The 20,265-nt window shown below is 40.4% G+C and overlaps 1 protein-coding gene across 38 annotated transcripts; it reads right to left on the bottom strand.

The window, feature by feature from the left end:
* Nucleotides 1-304: 304 nt before the first annotated feature.
* On the bottom strand, nucleotides 305-15,243 carry LOC118392849 (G-protein coupled receptor-associated protein LMBRD2B-like). 38 transcript variants are annotated; one of them, XM_052461040.1, is made up of 20 exons: nucleotides 15,018-15,243; nucleotides 14,482-14,743; nucleotides 14,117-14,217; nucleotides 12,095-12,193; nucleotides 11,816-11,983; nucleotides 11,459-11,669; nucleotides 10,711-10,785; nucleotides 10,469-10,582; nucleotides 10,122-10,305; nucleotides 9,363-9,544; nucleotides 8,928-9,061; nucleotides 8,575-8,680; nucleotides 4,865-4,962; nucleotides 4,521-4,627; nucleotides 4,232-4,278; nucleotides 3,841-3,940; nucleotides 3,136-3,616; nucleotides 2,425-2,456; nucleotides 2,201-2,328; nucleotides 305-2,044 (listed from the first exon to the last, which is right to left on the bottom strand). In XM_052461040.1, exons 2-17 carry the CDS (start codon nucleotides 14,653-14,655, stop codon nucleotides 3,513-3,515), a joined length of 2,004 nt encoding a protein of 667 aa, XP_052317000.1. In that variant the 5' UTR covers nucleotides 14,656-14,743; nucleotides 15,018-15,243; the 3' UTR covers nucleotides 305-2,044; nucleotides 2,201-2,328; nucleotides 2,425-2,456; nucleotides 3,136-3,512. The 38 variants fall into 38 exon arrangements, with proteins under 38 accessions (XP_052317000.1, XP_052316995.1, XP_052316987.1 ...); XM_052461035.1 differs by having other exon boundaries at nucleotides 2,201-2,360; XM_052461027.1 differs by having other exon boundaries at nucleotides 2,201-2,392.
* Nucleotides 15,244-20,265: the final 5,022 nt, after the last annotated feature.

The following is a 20,265-nucleotide window of genomic DNA, read 5'->3' on the forward strand; positions in this document are numbered from 1 at the left end:
CCTCCAACCCCCAAGAGACAAAAGCAACACTCCCCATCCTTTAGATCAGCATGGTCACTGCCCCTCCCCATCCTCTAGCCCCTCCCCATCCTTGAGATCAGTGTGGTCCCTGCCACTCCCCATCCTCTAGCACCTCCCCATCCTTTAGATCAGCATGGTCACTGCCCCTCCCCATCCTCTAGCCCTGCCTCAGGGCTACATTTAACCCCTACAGAGAAGAACACTGGAGCCAAAGGACCTCCACTGTCGGGGTAGGTTCCTTGTCAATCATTTGCTTATTGGTGAAATCAGCAATATCTTTAAGTAAATAAATCAAAAACCTTTATTAAATGCAATTGCAGACAAGTTGACAACGGGAACATGGCACGCATGTTTCAGAGTAAGTTCTGCACCCCACCGAAGGGCACAGCTGATTTTATACATGTGTTCACTCCCTGGTGGTGTGATCACCTACATCAACGTATGTGTGTATCACATGACTGTAAGTCGCTTTGGATAAAAGCGTCTGCTAAATGGCATATATTATTATTATTATTATCAATAAGCTGAGGTTACCGTATAAGGCAACCTAGTACAGTAGCTTCTCTGAATTCATTAGCATTGTCCACTGTCACTCAAGATCAACATGTCAAAACCAGACAGTGGTTACTTCTCTTTATCTAGTTTCAGTCTGACTCAGACCCAGCCTGCAAGCACAAGACCTGCAGTCTCTCAGTAGCAGGTATGAGGAGGTCAAATCATTCCTTCATCACCATAAACCATCAATAATAATAATATAGATCAAAGTTAATTTACAAATACATACCTTGAATTGATATTTGACTAAATAGTTTCACAATATTTTTTTTTTTTTGGGGGGGGGGGTGATTTATTGAAACTGGATCTGAGATATAATGGGGGATTTTACATAATCAAACCTTGACTCACACAGTTCTTACTGGTTAACATGGTTCACACCATCCTCACCCTTAAGGTCCAAGCATCAAACACCACTGAGCTCAGTTATTATTCATAAAAAACGACAGTACAGTCAGTACTTGTTGATTAAAAAACGACAGTACAGTCAGTACTTGTTGATTAAAAAACGACAGTACAGTCAGTACTTGTTGATTTAAAAAACGACAGTACAGTCAGTACTTGTTGATTAAAAAACGACAGTACAGTCAGTACTTGTTGATTTAAAAAACAACAGTACAGTCAGTACTTGTTGATTAAAAAACGACAGTGCATCTATAAAAGGACATCGATATTTAAATATACAGCATTTATGGAAATAAAAACATTTAAAATGGAGCAAAATCAAGGCACAGGAAAATCTCCTAGAAAGAAGACATGTATTATCATTGTACCCTAAAAACTCATACATACCCTGGCAAAGAAGAGGCATTGTGAGATGAGTGGCAGTGTAGCCTAGTGGTTGAGCGTTGGACTAGTAACCGAAAGGTTGCAAGATCAGATCCCCAAGCTGACAAGGTAAAAATCTGTCGTTCTGTCCTTGAACAAGGCAGTTAACCCACTGTTGCTAGGCAGTCATTGAAAATAAGAATTTGTTCTTTACTAACTTGCCTAGTTAAATAAAGGTAAAATAAAATGACTGAGTCGTCGTTACAGAATGAATGGGTTCTAAAAACACAAACGGAAATCAAAGGAGGGGGAGAAAAGGTAAGCACTTGGTCAGGGGCCCTAATGCATCCCTTGTTCCTAAGGTTAAAAGTCACAGTTGTTCCTGAGGTCAGACAATGTTTTGTTCTCGGGGCACTACTGGAACCACAGTTGGAGTGCTGATCTCAGATCAGGACCCCCTGGTCCATGTTATCTTATTCATTATGATCCCCCAATGTGCATTAAATAAATATCTATCTCCAGACAAACAGGCTAAAGGACAAAAGAGAAGAAGAAAATATCCATGGAACTCTAGCAGCTGTGTGGGCAATGAGGAAAGGTCAGTTCAGTCCCACAGCCTCTGAGCAGGGGCTCCTCTCAGACATTGTTGAAAATGTGTGTCCGAGAGGACGCCAGGGAGAGGTAACGTCCTCCTGCGTACCTAGAGGGACAGACCAAGGAGAATTAATATCAGATCAATCATTCCCCTTTCTCTTCTACTGCCATTATAATAAAACAATGTTTTCCCACCATGCACTAGCCTGGGCGCCAGTCTGTCATCCACTGTCCACAAGGTACTATGACTAGGGCATAGTACCTCTGGGTTGGAGAATGACTAGGATCTAGTGCCTCTGGGTTGGAGAATGACTAGGATCTAGTGCCTCTGGGTTGGAGAATGACTAGGATCTAGTGCCTCTGGGTTGGAGAATGACTAGGATCTAGTGCCTCTGGGTTGGAGAATGACTAGGATCTAGTGCCTCTGGGTTGGAGAATGACTAGGATCTAGTGCCTCTGGGTTGGAGAATGACTAGGATCTAGTACCTCTGGGTTGGAGAATGACTAGGATCTAGTACCTCTGGGTTGGAGAATGACTAGGGCACAGTACCTCTGGGTTGGAGAATGACTAGGCACAGTACCTCTGGGTTGGAGAATGACTAGGGCACAGTACCTCTGGGTTGGAGAATGACTAGGGCACAGTACCTCTGGGTTGGAGAATGACTAGGCACAGTACCTCTGGGTTGGAGAGAATGACTACCTCTGGGGGCACAGTACCTCTGGGTTGGAGAATGACTAGGGCACAGTACCTCTGGGTTGGAGAATGACTAGGGCACAGTACCTCTGGGTTGGAGAATGACTAGGGCACAGTACCTCTGGGTTGGAGAATGACTAGGGCACAGTACCTCTGGGTTGGAGAATGACTAGGGCACAGTACCTCTGGGTTGGAGAATGACTAGGGCACAGTACCTCTGGGTTGGAGAATGACTAGGGCACAGTACCTCTGGGTTGGAGAATGACTAGGGCACAGTACCTCTGGGTTGGAGAATGACTAGGGCACAGTACCTCTGGGTTGGAGAATGACTAGGGCACAGTACCTCTGGGTTGGAGAATGACTAGGGCACAGTACCTCTGGGTTGGAGAATGACTAGGGCACAGTACCTCTGGGTTGGAGAATGACTAGGGCACAGTACCTCTGGGTTGGAGAATGACTAGGGCACAGTACCTCTGGGTTGGAGAATGACTAGGGCACAGTACCTCTGGGTTGGAGAATGACTAGGATCTAGTACCTCTGGGTTGGAGAATGACTAGGATCTAGTACCTCTGGGTTGGAGAATGACTAGGATCTAGTACCTCTGGGTTGGAGAATGACTAGGATCTAGTACCTCTGGGTTGGAGAATGACTAGGATCTAGTACCTCTGGGTTGGAGAATGACTAGGATCTAGTACCTCTGGGTTGGAGAATGACTAGGATCTAGTACCTCTGGGTTGGAGAATGACTAGGATCTAGTACCTCTGGGTTGGAGAATGACTAGGATCTAGTACCTCTGGGTTGGAGAATGACTAGGATCTAGTACCTCTGGGTTGGAGAATGACTAGGATCTAGTACCTCTGGGTTGGAGAATGACTAGGATCTAGTACCTCTGGGTTGGAGAATCACTAGGATCTAGGCTTGTGGTGTCCACGTCCTGAAGTAGCCCAGTGTGATCCCCGCTCTCTCTCCTAGTCAACTGGGCAGCTGAAGAGAACACACATTTAAGTTTGAGTCCCAAATGACAATGTAGTGTAGTGCACTACTTTTGACCAGGGCCTATAGAGAAAGTAGTGCACTACATAGGGAACAGTGTTCATTTGGGATGCAAAACAACATTTGATTGACGGCTATAATGCATCAGGCATTATGCCATAAGCATTAAATATTTAAAGTCTGTTGAAAATGATCATCATAAACGTCATACTCACTGTCACTGTTGTCTGAGGGAGAGTCGTTGTCCTTTAACTCGGAATAACCATTTCTGCTCCTCCTCACATTTCGCTGTTCTCCATAGCGCTCTCTCCATCCCTGAAAAACAGTTACTTTACATGGTGTAGGGTTAAGTTGACCCTAGACGCCCGTTCTTGAGTCAGTTTTTGCATCCAGGATTAGGGAAGCTGATCCTAGATCTGTACCTAGTACAGATCTAGGATCAGGGGAAACTTAAAGGGAAACTTCATGCCGGAGCATTTTACATAGACAGTGAACCCAATGAGCTGGCGGGTGGTTCATAGTTTGGGAATGCAGTGGTATGAACATTGATACGGGGTCTTCTCCAGTGTCCAGAGAAGACTCCAAATAAGAAAGGACCGTGCTCACTCGTTTCCGACTCTCCGCATCCTCGCTTCTCTGTCGGTTTCTTCTTTCTGCAACAACAACAAGCAGAGATAGTGGCAACATTGTCCCAGACTTGGTCTTATCCACACTGGACTCCAAAAGGAGAGCTTCTCAAACGGCATCCAGGCTGAGTGTACAACTGTTGCTCTAGGGTGAAGTTTCCCTTAGTTACAGATCTAGGATCAGCCGCCCCTCCCACAATATTAACCTCAACCAATGCAAAACTGATCCAAGATTGGAGTCTAGAGGCAACTTCACCCTACAATAGTACCTCTTCTGATAAGCTCTCTGCCTTCTTCCACCAGCTCAGAGGTCAAGTCATCGCTCTGACTAATATACTGTGGGAACCCCAGGAGGTTGAGACAGCGGGTACCCAGGCTGAAAATACACAGGGAGGAGGGGAAGAAAAACACACGGCCATGTGCTAGGTAAAGGAGACAATCTGGGGTTCCATTTCTGGACTTTTAAATTAATATAGCCATTGATTGTTAAAGCATATAACTTCCAAACTGATCCTAGATCACCACTATGAGACAAATGTCAATACAGACCCTGTTGTCTTATGATGGGAATCCCCTGGAGAGGATGTCAAATAGACCTGCAGTCAAGACATACCTGCAGTAGGTGGCGATGCAGAGGAGGACTATGAGCATGGGGTAATAGATGTAGAAACCATCTGCTATGAAGGAGAGGAGACGCATAGAGCCCATGATCTGGTAGACACAAGAAAGAAAAAAAAAGGAGTTGAGAAAATAGTGGCTCCGATACCTAGAAAGTCTAGCTGATTAAATAAATCCCAGTAGGGTGATGTTCATTGTACAGTAGCATGCCAAGTGGGTTCCTCACGACTTGACTAGTTTTCCTTTACAATGAGAGAGCCCATGTGACCGAGGCTACGTCCCAAAATGGCACTGTATTCCCTAAATAGGGAATAGGGCTCTAGGCAAAAAGTAGTGCACGACATAGGAAATAGGGCTCTGGTCTAGAGTAGTGCACTATAGACTACCACAGTATGAGTCATAATACTCATAAAACCTAGCGGTCAAATTCAATCCATTTTCCCACAACCCATATTTTAAGTGTTTCTAAAATGCACTGCGGGAAAAATGAATGGTGGGAAAACGATTGTAACGATTTCCCTGTTTGACCGCTAGGTTTTATGGGTATTATGACACCTCCACTGTGGGGTCTATACTGCCCTACAAAAGGCAAAAACGCAGAAACTACACTTTTGGTCAAAAATGTAGTTAAGACTAAAATAAGGCTTCGCAGTATCTGTTTTAACTTGTGGCAAAGTGTCCTGGTTCAAATATGTTCAGTTTCAGAGAAAATGGAGTGTGACATTTGCACTTCGGCTTTTTCACACCATGTTTTGACTCCCGTTTCCCACTCTGCCAAGCAAAGGCAACGAGCAGTAAGTACGCAAACAATGAACCTGAGAAAAATGTCTTTAAAATGCATTTACTGTCCAGCCAAAGATGTCAAATATGTTGTAGGTAGATAAGTGATACACTGATGACCATCATGGTCACCTAATAATCCCCAGTTTACAATTGGCTCATTCATCCCCCTCCTCTCCCCTGTAACTATTCCCCAGGTCGTTGCTGTAAATGTGAATGTGTTCTCAGTCAACTTACCTGGTAAAATAACAGACAAATAAAAAATATTAAAAAATGTATCATCCGATTATGAAGTTATTTTTATAAACCATGACCATTGATTTGACCTATGACCCTTAAGTCAAATAAATTACCATACAAAGTCAAAACAGAAAAAACAACAAGAAAGTTGAATAAACACATTTCGATTTTGTAGATGCTGCACAAAGACATATTTAGTATAAACATTCTGCGTGATGAAATAGTTCTATGGCGAAAGGATTATTGAGGGTTACTACAATACAACATTCAAAACATGAAAACACAACTACATATCATTAAATACAGTTGGAATGTAGTGAGAACTCTCAAAAAGGTCCCATCAAACAGAAAAACAACAAGAAAGTTGGATCAACACATTTAGATTGTAGATACTGCACTTTGCATTAACCACATACAGTGCCTTCAGAAAGTATTCACACCCCTTGACTTTTTACACATTTTGTTGTGTTTACAGCCTGAATTTAAAATGGATTCAATTGAAATGTTGTGTCACTGGCCTACACATAATACCACATAATGTCAAAGTGGAATGATGTTTACTAACTAATAAAAAATGAAAAGCTGAAATGTCTTGAGTCAATAAGTATTCAAAAGCTTTGTTATGACTTGCCTAAATAAGTTCAGGACAAAGAAATGCTTAACAAATCACATGGGCTTACTCTGAGTGTTTAACATGCATTGTTAATGACTACCTCATCTCTGGACCCCACACATACAGACAATTGTAAGGTCCCTCAGTCGAGCAGTGAATTTCAAACAAAGATTCAACAAAAAAGACCAGGGACGTTTTCCAAAGTATCGCAAAGAAGGGCACCTATTAGTAGATGGGTAAAAAAAAGCAGACATTGAATATCCCTTTGAGCATGGTGTAGTTATTAATTACACCCAGCCACTACACACCCAGCCACTACACACCCAGCCACTACAAATATACAGGCATCATTCTTAACTCAGTTGCCAAAGAGGAAGGAAACCGCTCATGGATTTCACCATGAGGCCAATGGTGAATTTAAAACTCTGGATAAGAGCGTCTGCTAAATGACTTAAATGTAAATGTAAATGTAAAACAGTTACAGAGTTTAATAGCTGTGATAGGAGAACAGAGGATAGATTAATAACATTGTAGTTACTCCACAATACTAACCTAAATGACAGAGTGAAAAGAAGGAAGCCTGTACAGAATTAAACATATGCATCCATGCATCCTGTTTGCAATAAGTCACTAGAGTAAAACTGCAACAACAAAAAACAGCAAAGAAATTAACTTTATGTGCTGAATACAAAGTTTTATGTTTGGGGAAAATCCAACACAACACATTACTGAGTACCACTCTTCTTTTTTCTTTCTTTAAAAAAAAAAATTGTTCTCCCTAATTTCGTGGTATCAAATTGGTAGTTGCAGTCTTGTCTCATCGCTGCAAATCCCGTACGGACTCGGGAGAGGCGAAGGTCGAAAGCCGTGCGTCCTCCGAAACACAACCCAACCAAACCGCACTGCTTCTTGACACAATGCCCACTTAACCCGGAAACCAGCTGCATCAATGTGTCGGAGGAAACACCATACACCTGGCGACCATGTCAGCGTGCACTGCGCCCGGCCCGCCACAGGAGTCACTAGTGCATGATGGGACGAGGACATCCCTGCCGGCCAAGCTCTCCCCTAACCCGGACGACGCTGGCCAATTGTGTGCCGCCCCATGGGTCTCGGTCGAGGCCGGCTGCGACAGAGCCTGGAGTCGAACACAGAATCTCTAGTGGCACAGGTAGCACTGTGATGCAGTGCCTTAGACCACTGCACCACTCGGGAGGTCTGTTCATATGTTCAAGCATGGTGTTGGCTGCATCCTGTTATGGGTATGCTTATCATCTTCAAGGACTAAGGAGAAAACTAGGTTCATTCTGCTTTCCAACAGACACGGAGTGACAAATTCACCTTTCAGAAGGGCAATAACCTAAAAGCGCAAGGCCAAATATATACTGGAGTTGCTGAAGATGTGGATGTAAATTAAGGCAGCCCCCCGCACCTCTCTGATTCAGAGGGGTTGGGTTAAATGTGGAAGACACATTTCAGTTGAAGGCATTCCGTTGTACAACTGACTAGGTATCCCCCTTTCCCTTAGCAAGACGATTTTGAATGTTCTTGAGTGGCCTAGTTAGTTTGACTTAAATCGTCTTGAAAATCTATGGCAAGACTTGAAATGTCTGTCTAGCAATGATCAACAACCAACTTGGCAGAGCTTAAAGAATTTAAAAAAGAATCATGTGCAAATATTGTACAATCCAGGTGTGGAAAGCTCTTAGAGACTTACCCAGAAAGACTCACATCTGTAATCGCTGCCAAAGGTAATTCTAACATGTATTGACTCAGGGGTGTGAATATGTATATAAATTATATATCTATCTGTCTTTCATTTGCAAAAACATTTTTTGTTAATCATTTGAGGGGTCATAGGTCAAATCAGTGGTCATAGTTTATATGCATAAAAAATTACTTCATAATAATATGATACATCAGTTAATCTACCTACAACCTATTTGGATGGTTAGCAAAAAATATATATATATTTTAATTTTGACTGTTGCCGTAGTTACTGCGTTTTGTGTTTGTAGGGCGGTGTATATTGAATAGGGTGCCATTTGGGATGCACACCGGGTGTGACTCACTGTGGTGTATGCTGTCTCTATTCTCTGCTGGTGAGAAATGGAGGCGTCCATGTGGATGAGACCCAGGAAGTTGAGACACAGCGGAGGAGTCAGTCGACAGAACAACCTGCGTTTTAACGGTATACACACGGTACTCAAAGTGATACTCTGACAAACATGTGGACTGAAATGTTGTAGAGTTCTAAAGCTCTAGAACCAAGCTCAAATAGTGACATCTACGGTGGCCATATTAGGACAGCCGCAGTCTCAGCTTCGTTCAGTCTCAGCAAGACTTCTTTTCGAGGCTGTCCTAAAATGGACACCATAGACACACCTTCACAAAACGCGGTATATTTTAGCGGTGGGAGACGTACATTCCGCTGAACAGTAGGCTGTAGGCGTCTGTCTGATGATGAGGTACCAGGTAGTAGTAGTTGAAGACTCGGATGCGGAACACGGTGGAGTAGACACAAACACACAGGAACAAAATAGTGAGGAAGCACGCCATCTGGTGGTGGACAGAACATCACAACGATTATTTGGCTCGTTGGTACTCAACAGAAAAACCTTTCTCCATATTTCCTGTTATACTTCTACATTTTCATGTATGTCATTTATCCACACTGTGTTTGCAACTATGCTATCCTAAACATCTAGTAGTAGTAATAGTATTAGTTACTTTATTGATGCAGGTAAGACATTTTTCAGATCAACATGACAATAAACTAGCCCGGTCCCAAATCAGCTTGTGTTCTGCAGACTGGCACCCAGGCTAACAATACACACAGAATCCTCAAAATAATATCTACCTCTATGTACAAGTAGTTGTAGTCACTCTCTGCTAACTGGATGAATATGGCGAAGAGAGAGAGGACAGGATGTGTGCTGAAGAACGTGCATTCAGACCACACCACAGCCACAGAGAGTAGAGACAGCAGTAGTGCCAGCAGCCGGTAGCACCACTGTCGCAGCACACACTCCCAGTACCACTCTGTAGGAAAACATCACAACAAATGTTGCTAAATAGATCCATTCAATTGTTGGATGCGTTAAGATTACTGGTGTGCGGAGTTTTGCTTCTTTTTAATAAGTGTACTTTTTGCTCCATGCACCGGGTAAATTAAGGTGTGTGAGTTTACTCTTTTGAAAAGTTCCCATTTCAGTCAGATATTGGCATGAGTATTGGGCCAGGGAGGGACACGCATGAGGATAGATAATAATACATTCATACATACACACACACACACAATTGATGAATATCAAGAGCCAGTCTGTTGAAGATACCGAATAAAGTCATTCTCTGTGTACATTTGATAAGTGGATTTTCTAAAGGGGCTGATACAGCTTCCACAACACAGTCCTTTCACGACAGCCAGAGTTCAACGTTCACAGGTAAGCTGACCGTGGCTAGACAGTAGGCATACAGTCAATTGTATCCCAAATAGCATCCCATTCCCTATAGGCCCCCTGGTCAAAAGCAGTGCACTACATAGGGAATAGGCTGCCGTTTGGAACACAGACTATTGAAGGACTATTGAAGAATTCCGTTGTCCCCTACTTGAACTCACCTATGGTAGGCGTGTACAGGTATTTGCTGAGCCAGCCGGGTGGCTGGGAGGAGAGGAAACTATGGACAAACTGATGGGAGGTACTGGTCTCATTCTTACACACGTCCTCTAAATGGAAGGCCTCTTCCAGAAGGATCGCCCACTGGACCTGGGTTTGACTGTGTCTCTGGCCAGCACAGATCACCTGGCCAACACACAATACCAGGATCACCCCACTCCTAGACACTATGTACATCATGGGTTACTTTCACAATAACAACGTGAGTCGAATTCAATCACCGTTTGACCATGTAAAGGGACATGTCAGAATGTTTCATTAGGGGGGGGGCGGTTCAACCCATAATTACTTGCTTATGAAGCTTCACCAGGCTCCTTTTGGAAGGATAGGTCCTCTGTGTGCTTTCATCCTCACTGTCCTCCGTGTTCAGCCTGACCATTTTCTCCTGGATTTCCATGGGACACTAAAATGGATGTGCTTATTTTAGACTTAGTCGTTCATATTAACAGTGAACATGATTAATTATCATCATTGTAGACTGTACCGCTGATTTACACACGGACGAATTCAAATTTGTTCTGACATTCTTACCTTTCTCAAAATAGTGTCAATGCTGATCCTTAGGGGGTGACCGTACCCGATTGATTCGTTGACATTTGCCACCTCCTGTCAAAGAGAAATTCATTCAATGGCCTAAAACAATGCATTGATTTGTCCTACCTCTACGCAGCGATATGACTGTCTCTATAAAGAGTAGTGTAAACACCAGAGAGAGTGCAAAGCGAGAGACTGATCTGTTATGAACTGCCTCACAGATAACGGTGGGCGTCAGTCATTTATGAACATTTGAACATCTTGGCCATGTTCTGTTATAATCTCCACCCGGCACAGCCAGAAGAGGACTGGCCACCCCACATAGCCTGGTTCCGCTCTAGGTTTCTTCCTAGGTTTTGGCCTTTCTAGGGAGTTTTTCCTAGCCACCGTGCTTCTACACCTGCATTGCTTGCTGTTTGGGGTTTTAGGCTGGGTTTCTGTACAGCACTTTGAGATATCAGCTGATGTACGAAGGGCTTTATAAATACATTTGATTTGATGGTCACCCCATTCTATAAATTTAACCAGGGCCCACAGGGAGCCACAATATTTACCATCTGCACGGGAGTGCGCTACTCTCTCATAGAACGCGAGAAAAAAATGCTGCCGAGATTAGCCTCTTGCGTCGTACTGTCTTTGTTTATGTTGGAGGTCTGCCCCGCTATACTTACGGACACGTCGCTGAGTGGACCTTTGAAAACCATCATACTTTACGACTTCCTTTAGTTCTTCTCATCCATCTCACCTCCATGGCGTCATCCATGTTTTCCTCGGCGTCTGACTTTTCCTTCGTCAGCTTGGCCGCCTTGAAGTAGGTCTTGGCCAACAGGTAACCGTGGCGAGAGGAGTTCCAGTACAAGCACGGGATCTCCACCAGGCCATAACCTAGCAACAGCACCAAGAGGAAAAGCCCCCAGGTGTTTGCTGCTGCGATGCTAATGGTTTGCAGACCCTGCCTGGAAGAGAAGACAGAGACGCTTACATGCTGATCTAGGGTCAGATTTGCATTTTCCCTACGAATGGCTAATGTTTAGATTGGGTTGGATTGATTTAGGATGGGGGACGGGACAGGGATGCAGAAGGTGTGATGGGGTCTACTCACCAGGTTAGCTGCCACTGGGGATGGACAGCCAAGTAGATAAGCAAGGAGCAAAAGATGACCAGGTAGATGCCATAGTAGATGGCGTTCTCGATAAGGGCCGTCTTAATCTTACCGGGGATAGAAAAGCCCCCAGAGCTTGCATAGGACTGCATGAAGGGGAGCAACAGCCTGAGTAGACAAATAAAAACAACAAAAACACATTAGCCAAAAATAGAGTGAAAAAAATCCACTGGTAAATGGTTGCTATTGCAGTCAGGGTGGGTGGACAGTAGAGCTCACCAGGTCAGACACTGAGAGGTCCAGTAGACCACGCGCCAGAACACTGGCAGAATTCCATCAGGAATATAGCTCCATGGCTTGTGACATACTTTAGGTGTGCTGTAATTAAAAGAGACAGCAGCACAGGTCATCCTCCTAAGAGACAACACTATGTACACATTGTAAAGGAAACCACATGAATACAGGACAATAAACACAACTCATACAGCTGTCAGCAGACAGTCCAGTGGGGACTCACAGTTGAAGTGGGAAGTTTACATACAACTTAGCCAAATACATTTAAATAAAGTTTTTCACAATTCCTGACATTTAATCCGAGTAACAATTCCCTGTCTTAGGTCAGTTAGGATCACCACTTTATTTTAAGAATGTGAAATGTCAGAATAATAGTAGAGAATAATTTATTTCAGATTTGATTTATTTCATCACATTCCCAGTGGGTCAGAAGTTTACATGGTAGCATTGCCTTTAAATTGTTTAACTTGGGTCAAACATTTTGGGTAGCCTTCCACAAGCTTCCCACAATAAGTTGGGTGAATTTTGGCCCATTCCTCCTTACAGAGCTGGTGTAACTGAGTCAGGATTGTAGGCCTCCTTGCTCACACAAGCCTTTTCAGTTCTACCCATACATTTTCTATAGGATTGAAGTCAGGGCTTTGTGATGGCCACTCCAATACCTTGACTTTATTGTCCTTAAGTCATTTTGTCACAACTTTGGAAGTATGCTTGGAGTCATTGTCCATTTGGAAGACCCATTTGCGACCAAGCTTTAACTTCCTGACTGATGTCTTGAGATGTTGCTTCAAAATATCCACATAATTTTCCTACCTCATGATGCCATCTAGTTTGTGAAGTGCACCAGTCCCTCCTGCAGCAAAGCAACCCCACAACATAATGCTGCCACCCCCGTGCTTCACAGTGGGGATGGTGTTCTTCGGCTTGCAAGCCTCCCCCTTTTTCCCTTCAAACATAACAATGGTCATTATGGCCAAACAGTTCTATTTTTGTTTCATCAGGCCAGAGGACATTTCTCCAAAAAGTACGATCTTTGTCCCCATGACTACAAACCGTAGTCTGGCTTTTTATGGCGGTTTTGGAGCAGTGGCTTCTTCCTTGCTGAGCGGCCTTTCAGGTTATGTCAATATAGGACTTGTTTTACTGTGGATATAGATACTGTTGTACCGGTTTCCTCCAGTATCTTCACAAGGTCCTTTGCTGTTGTTCTTGGATTGATTTGCACTGTCGCACTAAAGTACGTTCATCTCTCAGAGACAGAACGTGTCTCCTTCCCGACCGGTATGACGGCTGCGTGGTCCCATGGTGTTTATACTTGCGTACTATTGTTTGTACAGATGAACGTGGTACCTTCAGGCGTTTGGAAACTGCTCCCAAGGATGAACCAGACTTGTGGAGGTCTATAATTTTTTCTGTGGTCTCTGCTGATTTCTTTTGATTTTCCCATGACGTCAAGCAAAGAGTCACTGAAGGTTGGCCTTGAAATACGTCCACAGGTACACCTCGAATTGACTCAAATTATGTCAATTAGCCATTCAGAAGCTTCTAAAGCCATGACATAATGTTTTGTAATATTCCAAGCTGTTTAAAGGCACATTCAATTTAGTGTATGTAAACTTCTGACCCACTGGAATTGCGATACAGTGAATTATAAGTGAAATAATCTGTCTGTAAACAATTGTTGGAAAAATGACTTGTGTCATGCACAAAGTAGATGTCCTAACCGACTTGCAAAACTATAGTTTGTTAACAAGAAATGTGTGGAGTGGTTGAAAAACAAGTTAATGACTCTAACCTAAGTGAATGTAAACTTCCAAATTCAACTATATCTCTGGTCCAGGTACTTAGTTAGCGAGTTCCTCTACTACAGCCCTCTTACGCTACATTGAAGCCAGTCACTACACAAGTTGGTCATGAATTAAGTCAATGGTGTTCAATACATAACGTAACAGGGTGTTTAGTTGAGGAATGCGGTACCGTCCTGAACCAGATGTGTTGGTACTGTACCTTGTAGGGAAGACAGAGGAGTTGGATGTCTGATCAGAGGGGTCTGAACTGGTCAGAGCCCTGGGTTTCTCGTTGTCAATCTTACACTGGTTATATATGGTCTGAAATAAGAACGTGTGAGTACGCAAACACACGCGCACGCGCACACACACGCACAATTTAATGTCCTACTATTTTACATGACAGAGTAACAGTTATTCATCACTTTAACACCCCTACTGTACAGCCTTCTCTTCTACATGAGCAGATTTCCATACACTCTGGGGTGAAGTTTCCTCTCTGTACAGATGTAGGATCAGCTTCCCTTAACCAATAGTGGGGGAAATGCTAAACTGACTCACGATCGGAGGGTAGGAACAACATACCGTGCTGACATCCAAGGGAAGGATGAAGACGATGAGGAAGCAGAGATACCAGGACAGGAGGGTCCCGAACAGCACCAGTGGGTGTTGCTTGCGGAAGTGTCCATAGCGATGCAGGAGAAATAGTGGCAGGAAGAAGACCAGCACAATCTCGATACCCAGGGCTCCACCGCTCATCCTGTTGCTGCTATACCCACATACCGTGCCATCACCTTCACACACTGTCTGTCTGTCTGTCTGTCTGTCTGTGTGAACTCTGCACAGACTGTGGGGGCGGGTACATAGGTAGCAAAACAAACACATTGACAATGCTACCGAACAAATCCAAAGGGCTGTGTAGGCTAAATGCAAATATGACTCATCCGTTTTACCCGTTTTATAACGTTTTCCAAATAGGTTGAAAATGTAATGTTGTAATCTAGCCTATAAGGACTAGTAGCCAATAAATTAACGTTAGCGATATTTTTTGGTTGATTTAATTAATTACGGTTAACAGTATTGTTAATATCAAGCCACAAATACAAGTATATTAAGTTTACCTCGATCCTTGAACCCCAGCTGAAATTATTCGAGCCGGTCTCTTCTCTCACGTATAATAACCTGACAATAACATTGTGTTCCCGAAAAGTGGAATCCGCGTACACAACCTTTGAAACAGTCAAGCAACAGTACGCGTGTCTGGATCAACTTGGCATGTCGGGAAATGTAGGCTATGTGCGTACACCCTCCAGCTCACAGAGGTGTCAAACTCATTCCACGGAGGGCTGAGTGTCTGCGGGCTTTTTGTTTTTTCCTTTCAATTAAGACCTAGACAACCAGTTGAGGGGTGGTCTTTACTAATTAGTGACCTTAATTCATCGATCCAATACAAGGGAGGAGCAAAAACCCGCAGACACTCGGCCCTCAGTGAAAAGTGTTTGACACGTGTGTGCTAGCATCATATTATGTTTTTTGAACGGGACATTCATTTTTTGAATGGGTATGCCTCATCTGCATTTCAAACAAAAACACAGTGGACACTCCGCCATTGTTTTGGAAAAACAGCTTGAGGGATGGGCTGGAGAAATGTACTGTACCTTCTCTCAAATGAATGGACAGAGCCAAGGATGCATGTCGGCTTACTGACCAATCCTGAGATCAACATTTTATAGTTTTAACCATCTTTTGAGGCTGTATACAATTTGTTCTTTACAAACAATGTAGTAAAACAAGCTTATGTTTTGTGATCTGATGGTCTACTCAGTTGAACTAAACACATGAGGCAGTTATATGTTTTAGCCTATTCCCCAAGAATCGATGGATATACCGTATATTAATAATATCAAAGTCCAATAATGTATTATTATTATTAATAAAACCAATCGGAGATTGCCCCTTAAACTCCAAGGGGTCAAAAAAAACGAGGTGTCAAAACTGTTTTAAACTGTTTTTGTTTTTTAAAATCTTTCTGAAATTGTAGGACTTTGTCGAGCTGCTAGTTTACCGACATAAAAACAAAAGAATTTAAGATGATTTCTGTGTTAATATGGAGGAATGAAAAATAATCTATGTTTTGTACACTAGTGCTGCTAAACTGAAAATGTGGACTCAAAGTTTGTGATAAAATCACAAAATCTGGGACAGCGGTAGATGTATGTACCCTGAAAATATATAGATATGGAGCCACCCCAGATTTGGCCCCTGGGGGTGTGGCAGCCACTATATATTTTAAATTCCAGTCAATGTCTCTATACCAAGTTGATAGTCTCATCTTTCAGATACATTTGGAACTAAGTTGAAAGCTCAAGTCTGATGACACTGGTGGCCAAATCGGCTGTAAGGCATATCAGTGGTTATTTTAGACCGTACTGGTACATAAAATAAACTCAATCGCCAATTTCTGAGCCTCTGAGTATCACAGAAACACAACACTTTAAATGAACAACAGCAACATGCCTATGACAAGTTGCTCTGGATTGATCAAAATAACTGTTAAAAACATACAAAACATATATTTTTAAACATGGAATTTGGCCAAATATATGCTCATTGTCTCACAAAAGGTTATAAAAAGTAAATGTGTTAATGTTCGACAGGAAGTATAATTTTGCCATCATTTCCAATTTGGGGTAAAACAAAAAAAAAGACACCTTTAGTGCTTTTATAGAGAGGACTGTCTTCATGAATTTCAATGGACAATCTGAAACCACAACAAAGCATTGAGACTGACACTTTTTAGGGGATAAACAATTGAGGCTAATATTGTAGGCTAATTAAACTATGTAGGCTATCTAATATTATGTAGGCTAATTAAACTATGTAGGCTATCTAATGTTCTGTAGGCTAATTAAACAATGTAGGCTATCTAATGTTATGTAGGCTAATTAAACTATGTAGGCTATCTAATATTATGTAGGCTAATTAAACTATGTAGGCTATCTAATATTATGTAGGCTAATTAAACTATGTAGGCTATCTAATATTATGTAGGCTAATTAAACTATGTAGCCTATCTAATATTATGTAGGCTAATTAAACTATGTAGGCTATCTAATATTATGTAGGCTAATTAAACTATGTAGGCTATCTAATATTATGTAGGCTAATTAAACTATGTAGGCTATCTAATATTATGTAGATGTAGGCTATCATATATGCTCTAATTAAATTGTCTCTAATATTATGTAGGTGTATATCTAATATTATGTAGGCTAATTAAACTATGTGCTATCTAATGTTCTGTAGGCTAATTAAACTATGTAGGCTATCTAATATTATGTAGGCTAATTAAACTATGTAGGCTAATTAAACTATGTAGGCTATCTAATGTTATGTAGGCTAATTAAACTATGTAGGCAATCTAATATTATGTAGGCTAATTAAACTATGTAGGCAATCTAATATTATGTAGGCTAATTAAACTATGTAGGCAATCTAATATTATGTAGGCTAATTAAACTATGTAGGCAATCTAATATTATGTAGGCTAATTACACTACGTAGGCTATCTAATGTTCTGTAGGCTAATTAAACTATGTAGGCTAATTAAACTATGTAGGCTAATTAAACTATGTAGGCTATCTAATATTATGTAGGCTAATTAAACTATGTAGGCTAATTAAACTATGTAGCCTATCTAATATTATGTAGGCTAATTAAACTATGTAGGCTATCTAATATTATGTAGGCTAATTAAACTATGTAGGCTATCTAATATTATGTAGGCTAATTAAACTATGTAGGCTATCTAATGTTCTGTAGGCTAATTAAACTATGTAGGCTATCTAATATTATGTAGGCTAATTAAACTATGTAGGCTATCTAATATTATGTAGGCTAATTAAACTATGTATGCTATGTAATTTTATGTTGGCTAATTAAACTATGTAGGCTATCTAATATTATGTAGGCTAATTAAACTATGTAGGCTATCTAATATTATGTAGGCTAATTAAACTATGTAGGCTAATTAAACTATGTAGCCTATCTAATATTATGTAGGCTAATTAAACTATGTAGGCTATCTAATATTATGTAGGCTAATTAAACTATGTAGGCTATCTAATGTTCTGTAGGCTAATTAAATTACGTAGGCTATCTAATATTCTGTAGGCTAATTAAACTATGTAGGCAATCTAATATTATGTAGGCTATTTAAATTATGTTGACTAATATTCTCTAGGCTAATTCAATTATGTAGGTTATCTAATATTCTCTAGGCTAATTCAATTATGTAGGATATCTAATATTCTGTGGGCTATTTAAATTATGTAGGCTATCTAATATTCTGTAGGCTATTTAAATTATGTAGACTAATATTATGTAGGCTAATTCAATTATGTAGGCTATATAATATTCTGTAGGCTATTTAAATTAGGTAGGCTAATATTCTGTAGGCTAATTCAATTATGTGGGCCATCTAATATTCTGTGGGCTAATTCAAGTATGTAGGCTATCTAATATTCTGTAGGCTAATTCAATTATGTGGGCCATCTAATATTCTGTAGGCTAATTCAATTATGTAGGCAATCTAATATTATGTAGGCTAATTAAACTATGTAGGCAATCTAATATTCTGTAGGCTAATTAAACTATGTAGGCTATCTAATGTTCTGTAGGCTAATTAAACTATGTAGGCTATCTAATATTATGTAGGCTAATTAAACTATGTAGGCTATCTAATGTTCTGTAGGCTAATTAAACTATGTAGGCTATCTAATATTATGTAGGCTAATTAAACAATGTAGGCTATCTAATATTATGTAGGCTAATTAAACTATGTAGGCTATCTAATGTTCTGTAGGCTAATTAAACTATGTAGGCTATCTAATATTATGTAGGCTAATTAAACTATGTAGGCTATCTAATATTATGTAGGCTAATTAAACTATGTAGGCTATCTAATATTATGTAGGCTAATTAAACTATGTAGGCTAATTAAACTATGTAGCCTATCTAATATTATGTAGGCTAATTAAACTATGTAGGCTATCTAATATTATGTAGGCTAATTAAACTATGTAGGCTATCTAATATTATGTAGGCTAATTAAACTATGTAGGCTATCTAATATTATGTAGGCTAATTAAACTATGTAGGCTATCTAATATTATGTAGGCTAATTAAACTATGTAGGCTATCTAATATTATGTAGGCTAATTAAACTATGTAGGCTATCTAATATTATGTAGGCTAATTAAACTATGTAGGCTAATTAAACTATGTAGCCTATCTAATATTATGTAGGCTAATTAAACTATGTAGGCTATCTAATATTATGTAGGCTAATTAAACTATGTAGGCTATCTAATATTATGTAGGCTAATTAAACTATGTAGGCTATCTAATATTATGTAGGCTAATTAAACTATGTAGGCTATCTAATATTATGTAGGCTAATTAAACTATGTAGGCTATCTAATATTATGTAGGCTAATTAAACTATGTAGGCTATCTAATGTTCTGTAGGCTAATTAAACTATGTAGGCTATCTAATATTATGTAGGCTAATTAAACTATGTAGGCTATCTAATATTATGTAGGCTAATTAAACTATGTAGGCTATCTAATATTATGTAGGCTAATTAAACTATGTAGGCTATCTAATATTATGTAGGCTAATTAAACTATGTAGGCAATCTAATATTATGTAGGCTATTTAAATTATGTTGACTAATATTCTCTAGGCTAATTCAATTATGTAGGTTATCTAATATTCTCTAGGCTAATTCAATTATGTAGGATATCTAATATTCTGTAGGCTATTTAAATTATGTAGGCTATCTAATATTCTGTAGGCTATTTAAATTATGTAGACTAATATTATGTAGGCTAATTCAATTATGTAGGCTATATAATATTCTGTAGGCTATTTAAATTAGGTAGGCTAATATTCTGTAGGCTAATTCAATTATGTGGGCCATCTAATATTCTGTGGGCTAATTCAAGTATGTAGGCTATCTAATATTCTGTAGGCTAATTCAATTATGTGGGCCATCTAATGTTCTGTAGGCTAATTCAATTATGTAGGCTATATAATATTCTGTAGGCTAATTCAATTATGTAGGCTATATCATATTCTGTAGGCTAATTCAATTATGTAGGCTATATAATGTTCTGTAGGCTAATTCAATTATGTAGGCTATATAATATTCTGTAGGCTAATTCAATTATGTAGGCTATATAATATTCCGTAGGCTAATTCAATTATGTAGGCTATATAATATTCTGTAGGCTAATTCAATTATGTAGGCTATATAATATTCTGTAGGCTAATTCAATTATGTAGGCTATATAATATTCCGTAGG

Source organism: Oncorhynchus keta, chromosome 14, assembly GCF_023373465.1.
Source record: "Oncorhynchus keta strain PuntledgeMale-10-30-2019 chromosome 14, Oket_V2, whole genome shotgun sequence".
Classification (NCBI taxonomy): domain Eukaryota; kingdom Metazoa; phylum Chordata; class Actinopteri; order Salmoniformes; family Salmonidae; genus Oncorhynchus; species Oncorhynchus keta.

Bases quoted from the DNA above. Each gene is read 5' to 3' on its own strand.
- LOC118392849 (XM_052461066.1), bottom strand. From the start codon at position 14,655: ATGAGCGGTGGAGCCCTGGGTATCGAGATTGTGCTGGTCTTCTTCCTG. The intron at 9,062-9,362 runs GTAGATATTATT...GTCCACCACCAG, and splicing joins ACAACTACTTGTACATAGAG to ATGGCGTGCTTCCTCACTAT. The intron at 8,681-8,927 runs GTACGTCTCCCA...GTTAAAACGCAG, and splicing joins AGCCTACTGTTCAGCGGAAT to GTTGTTCTGTCGACTGACTC.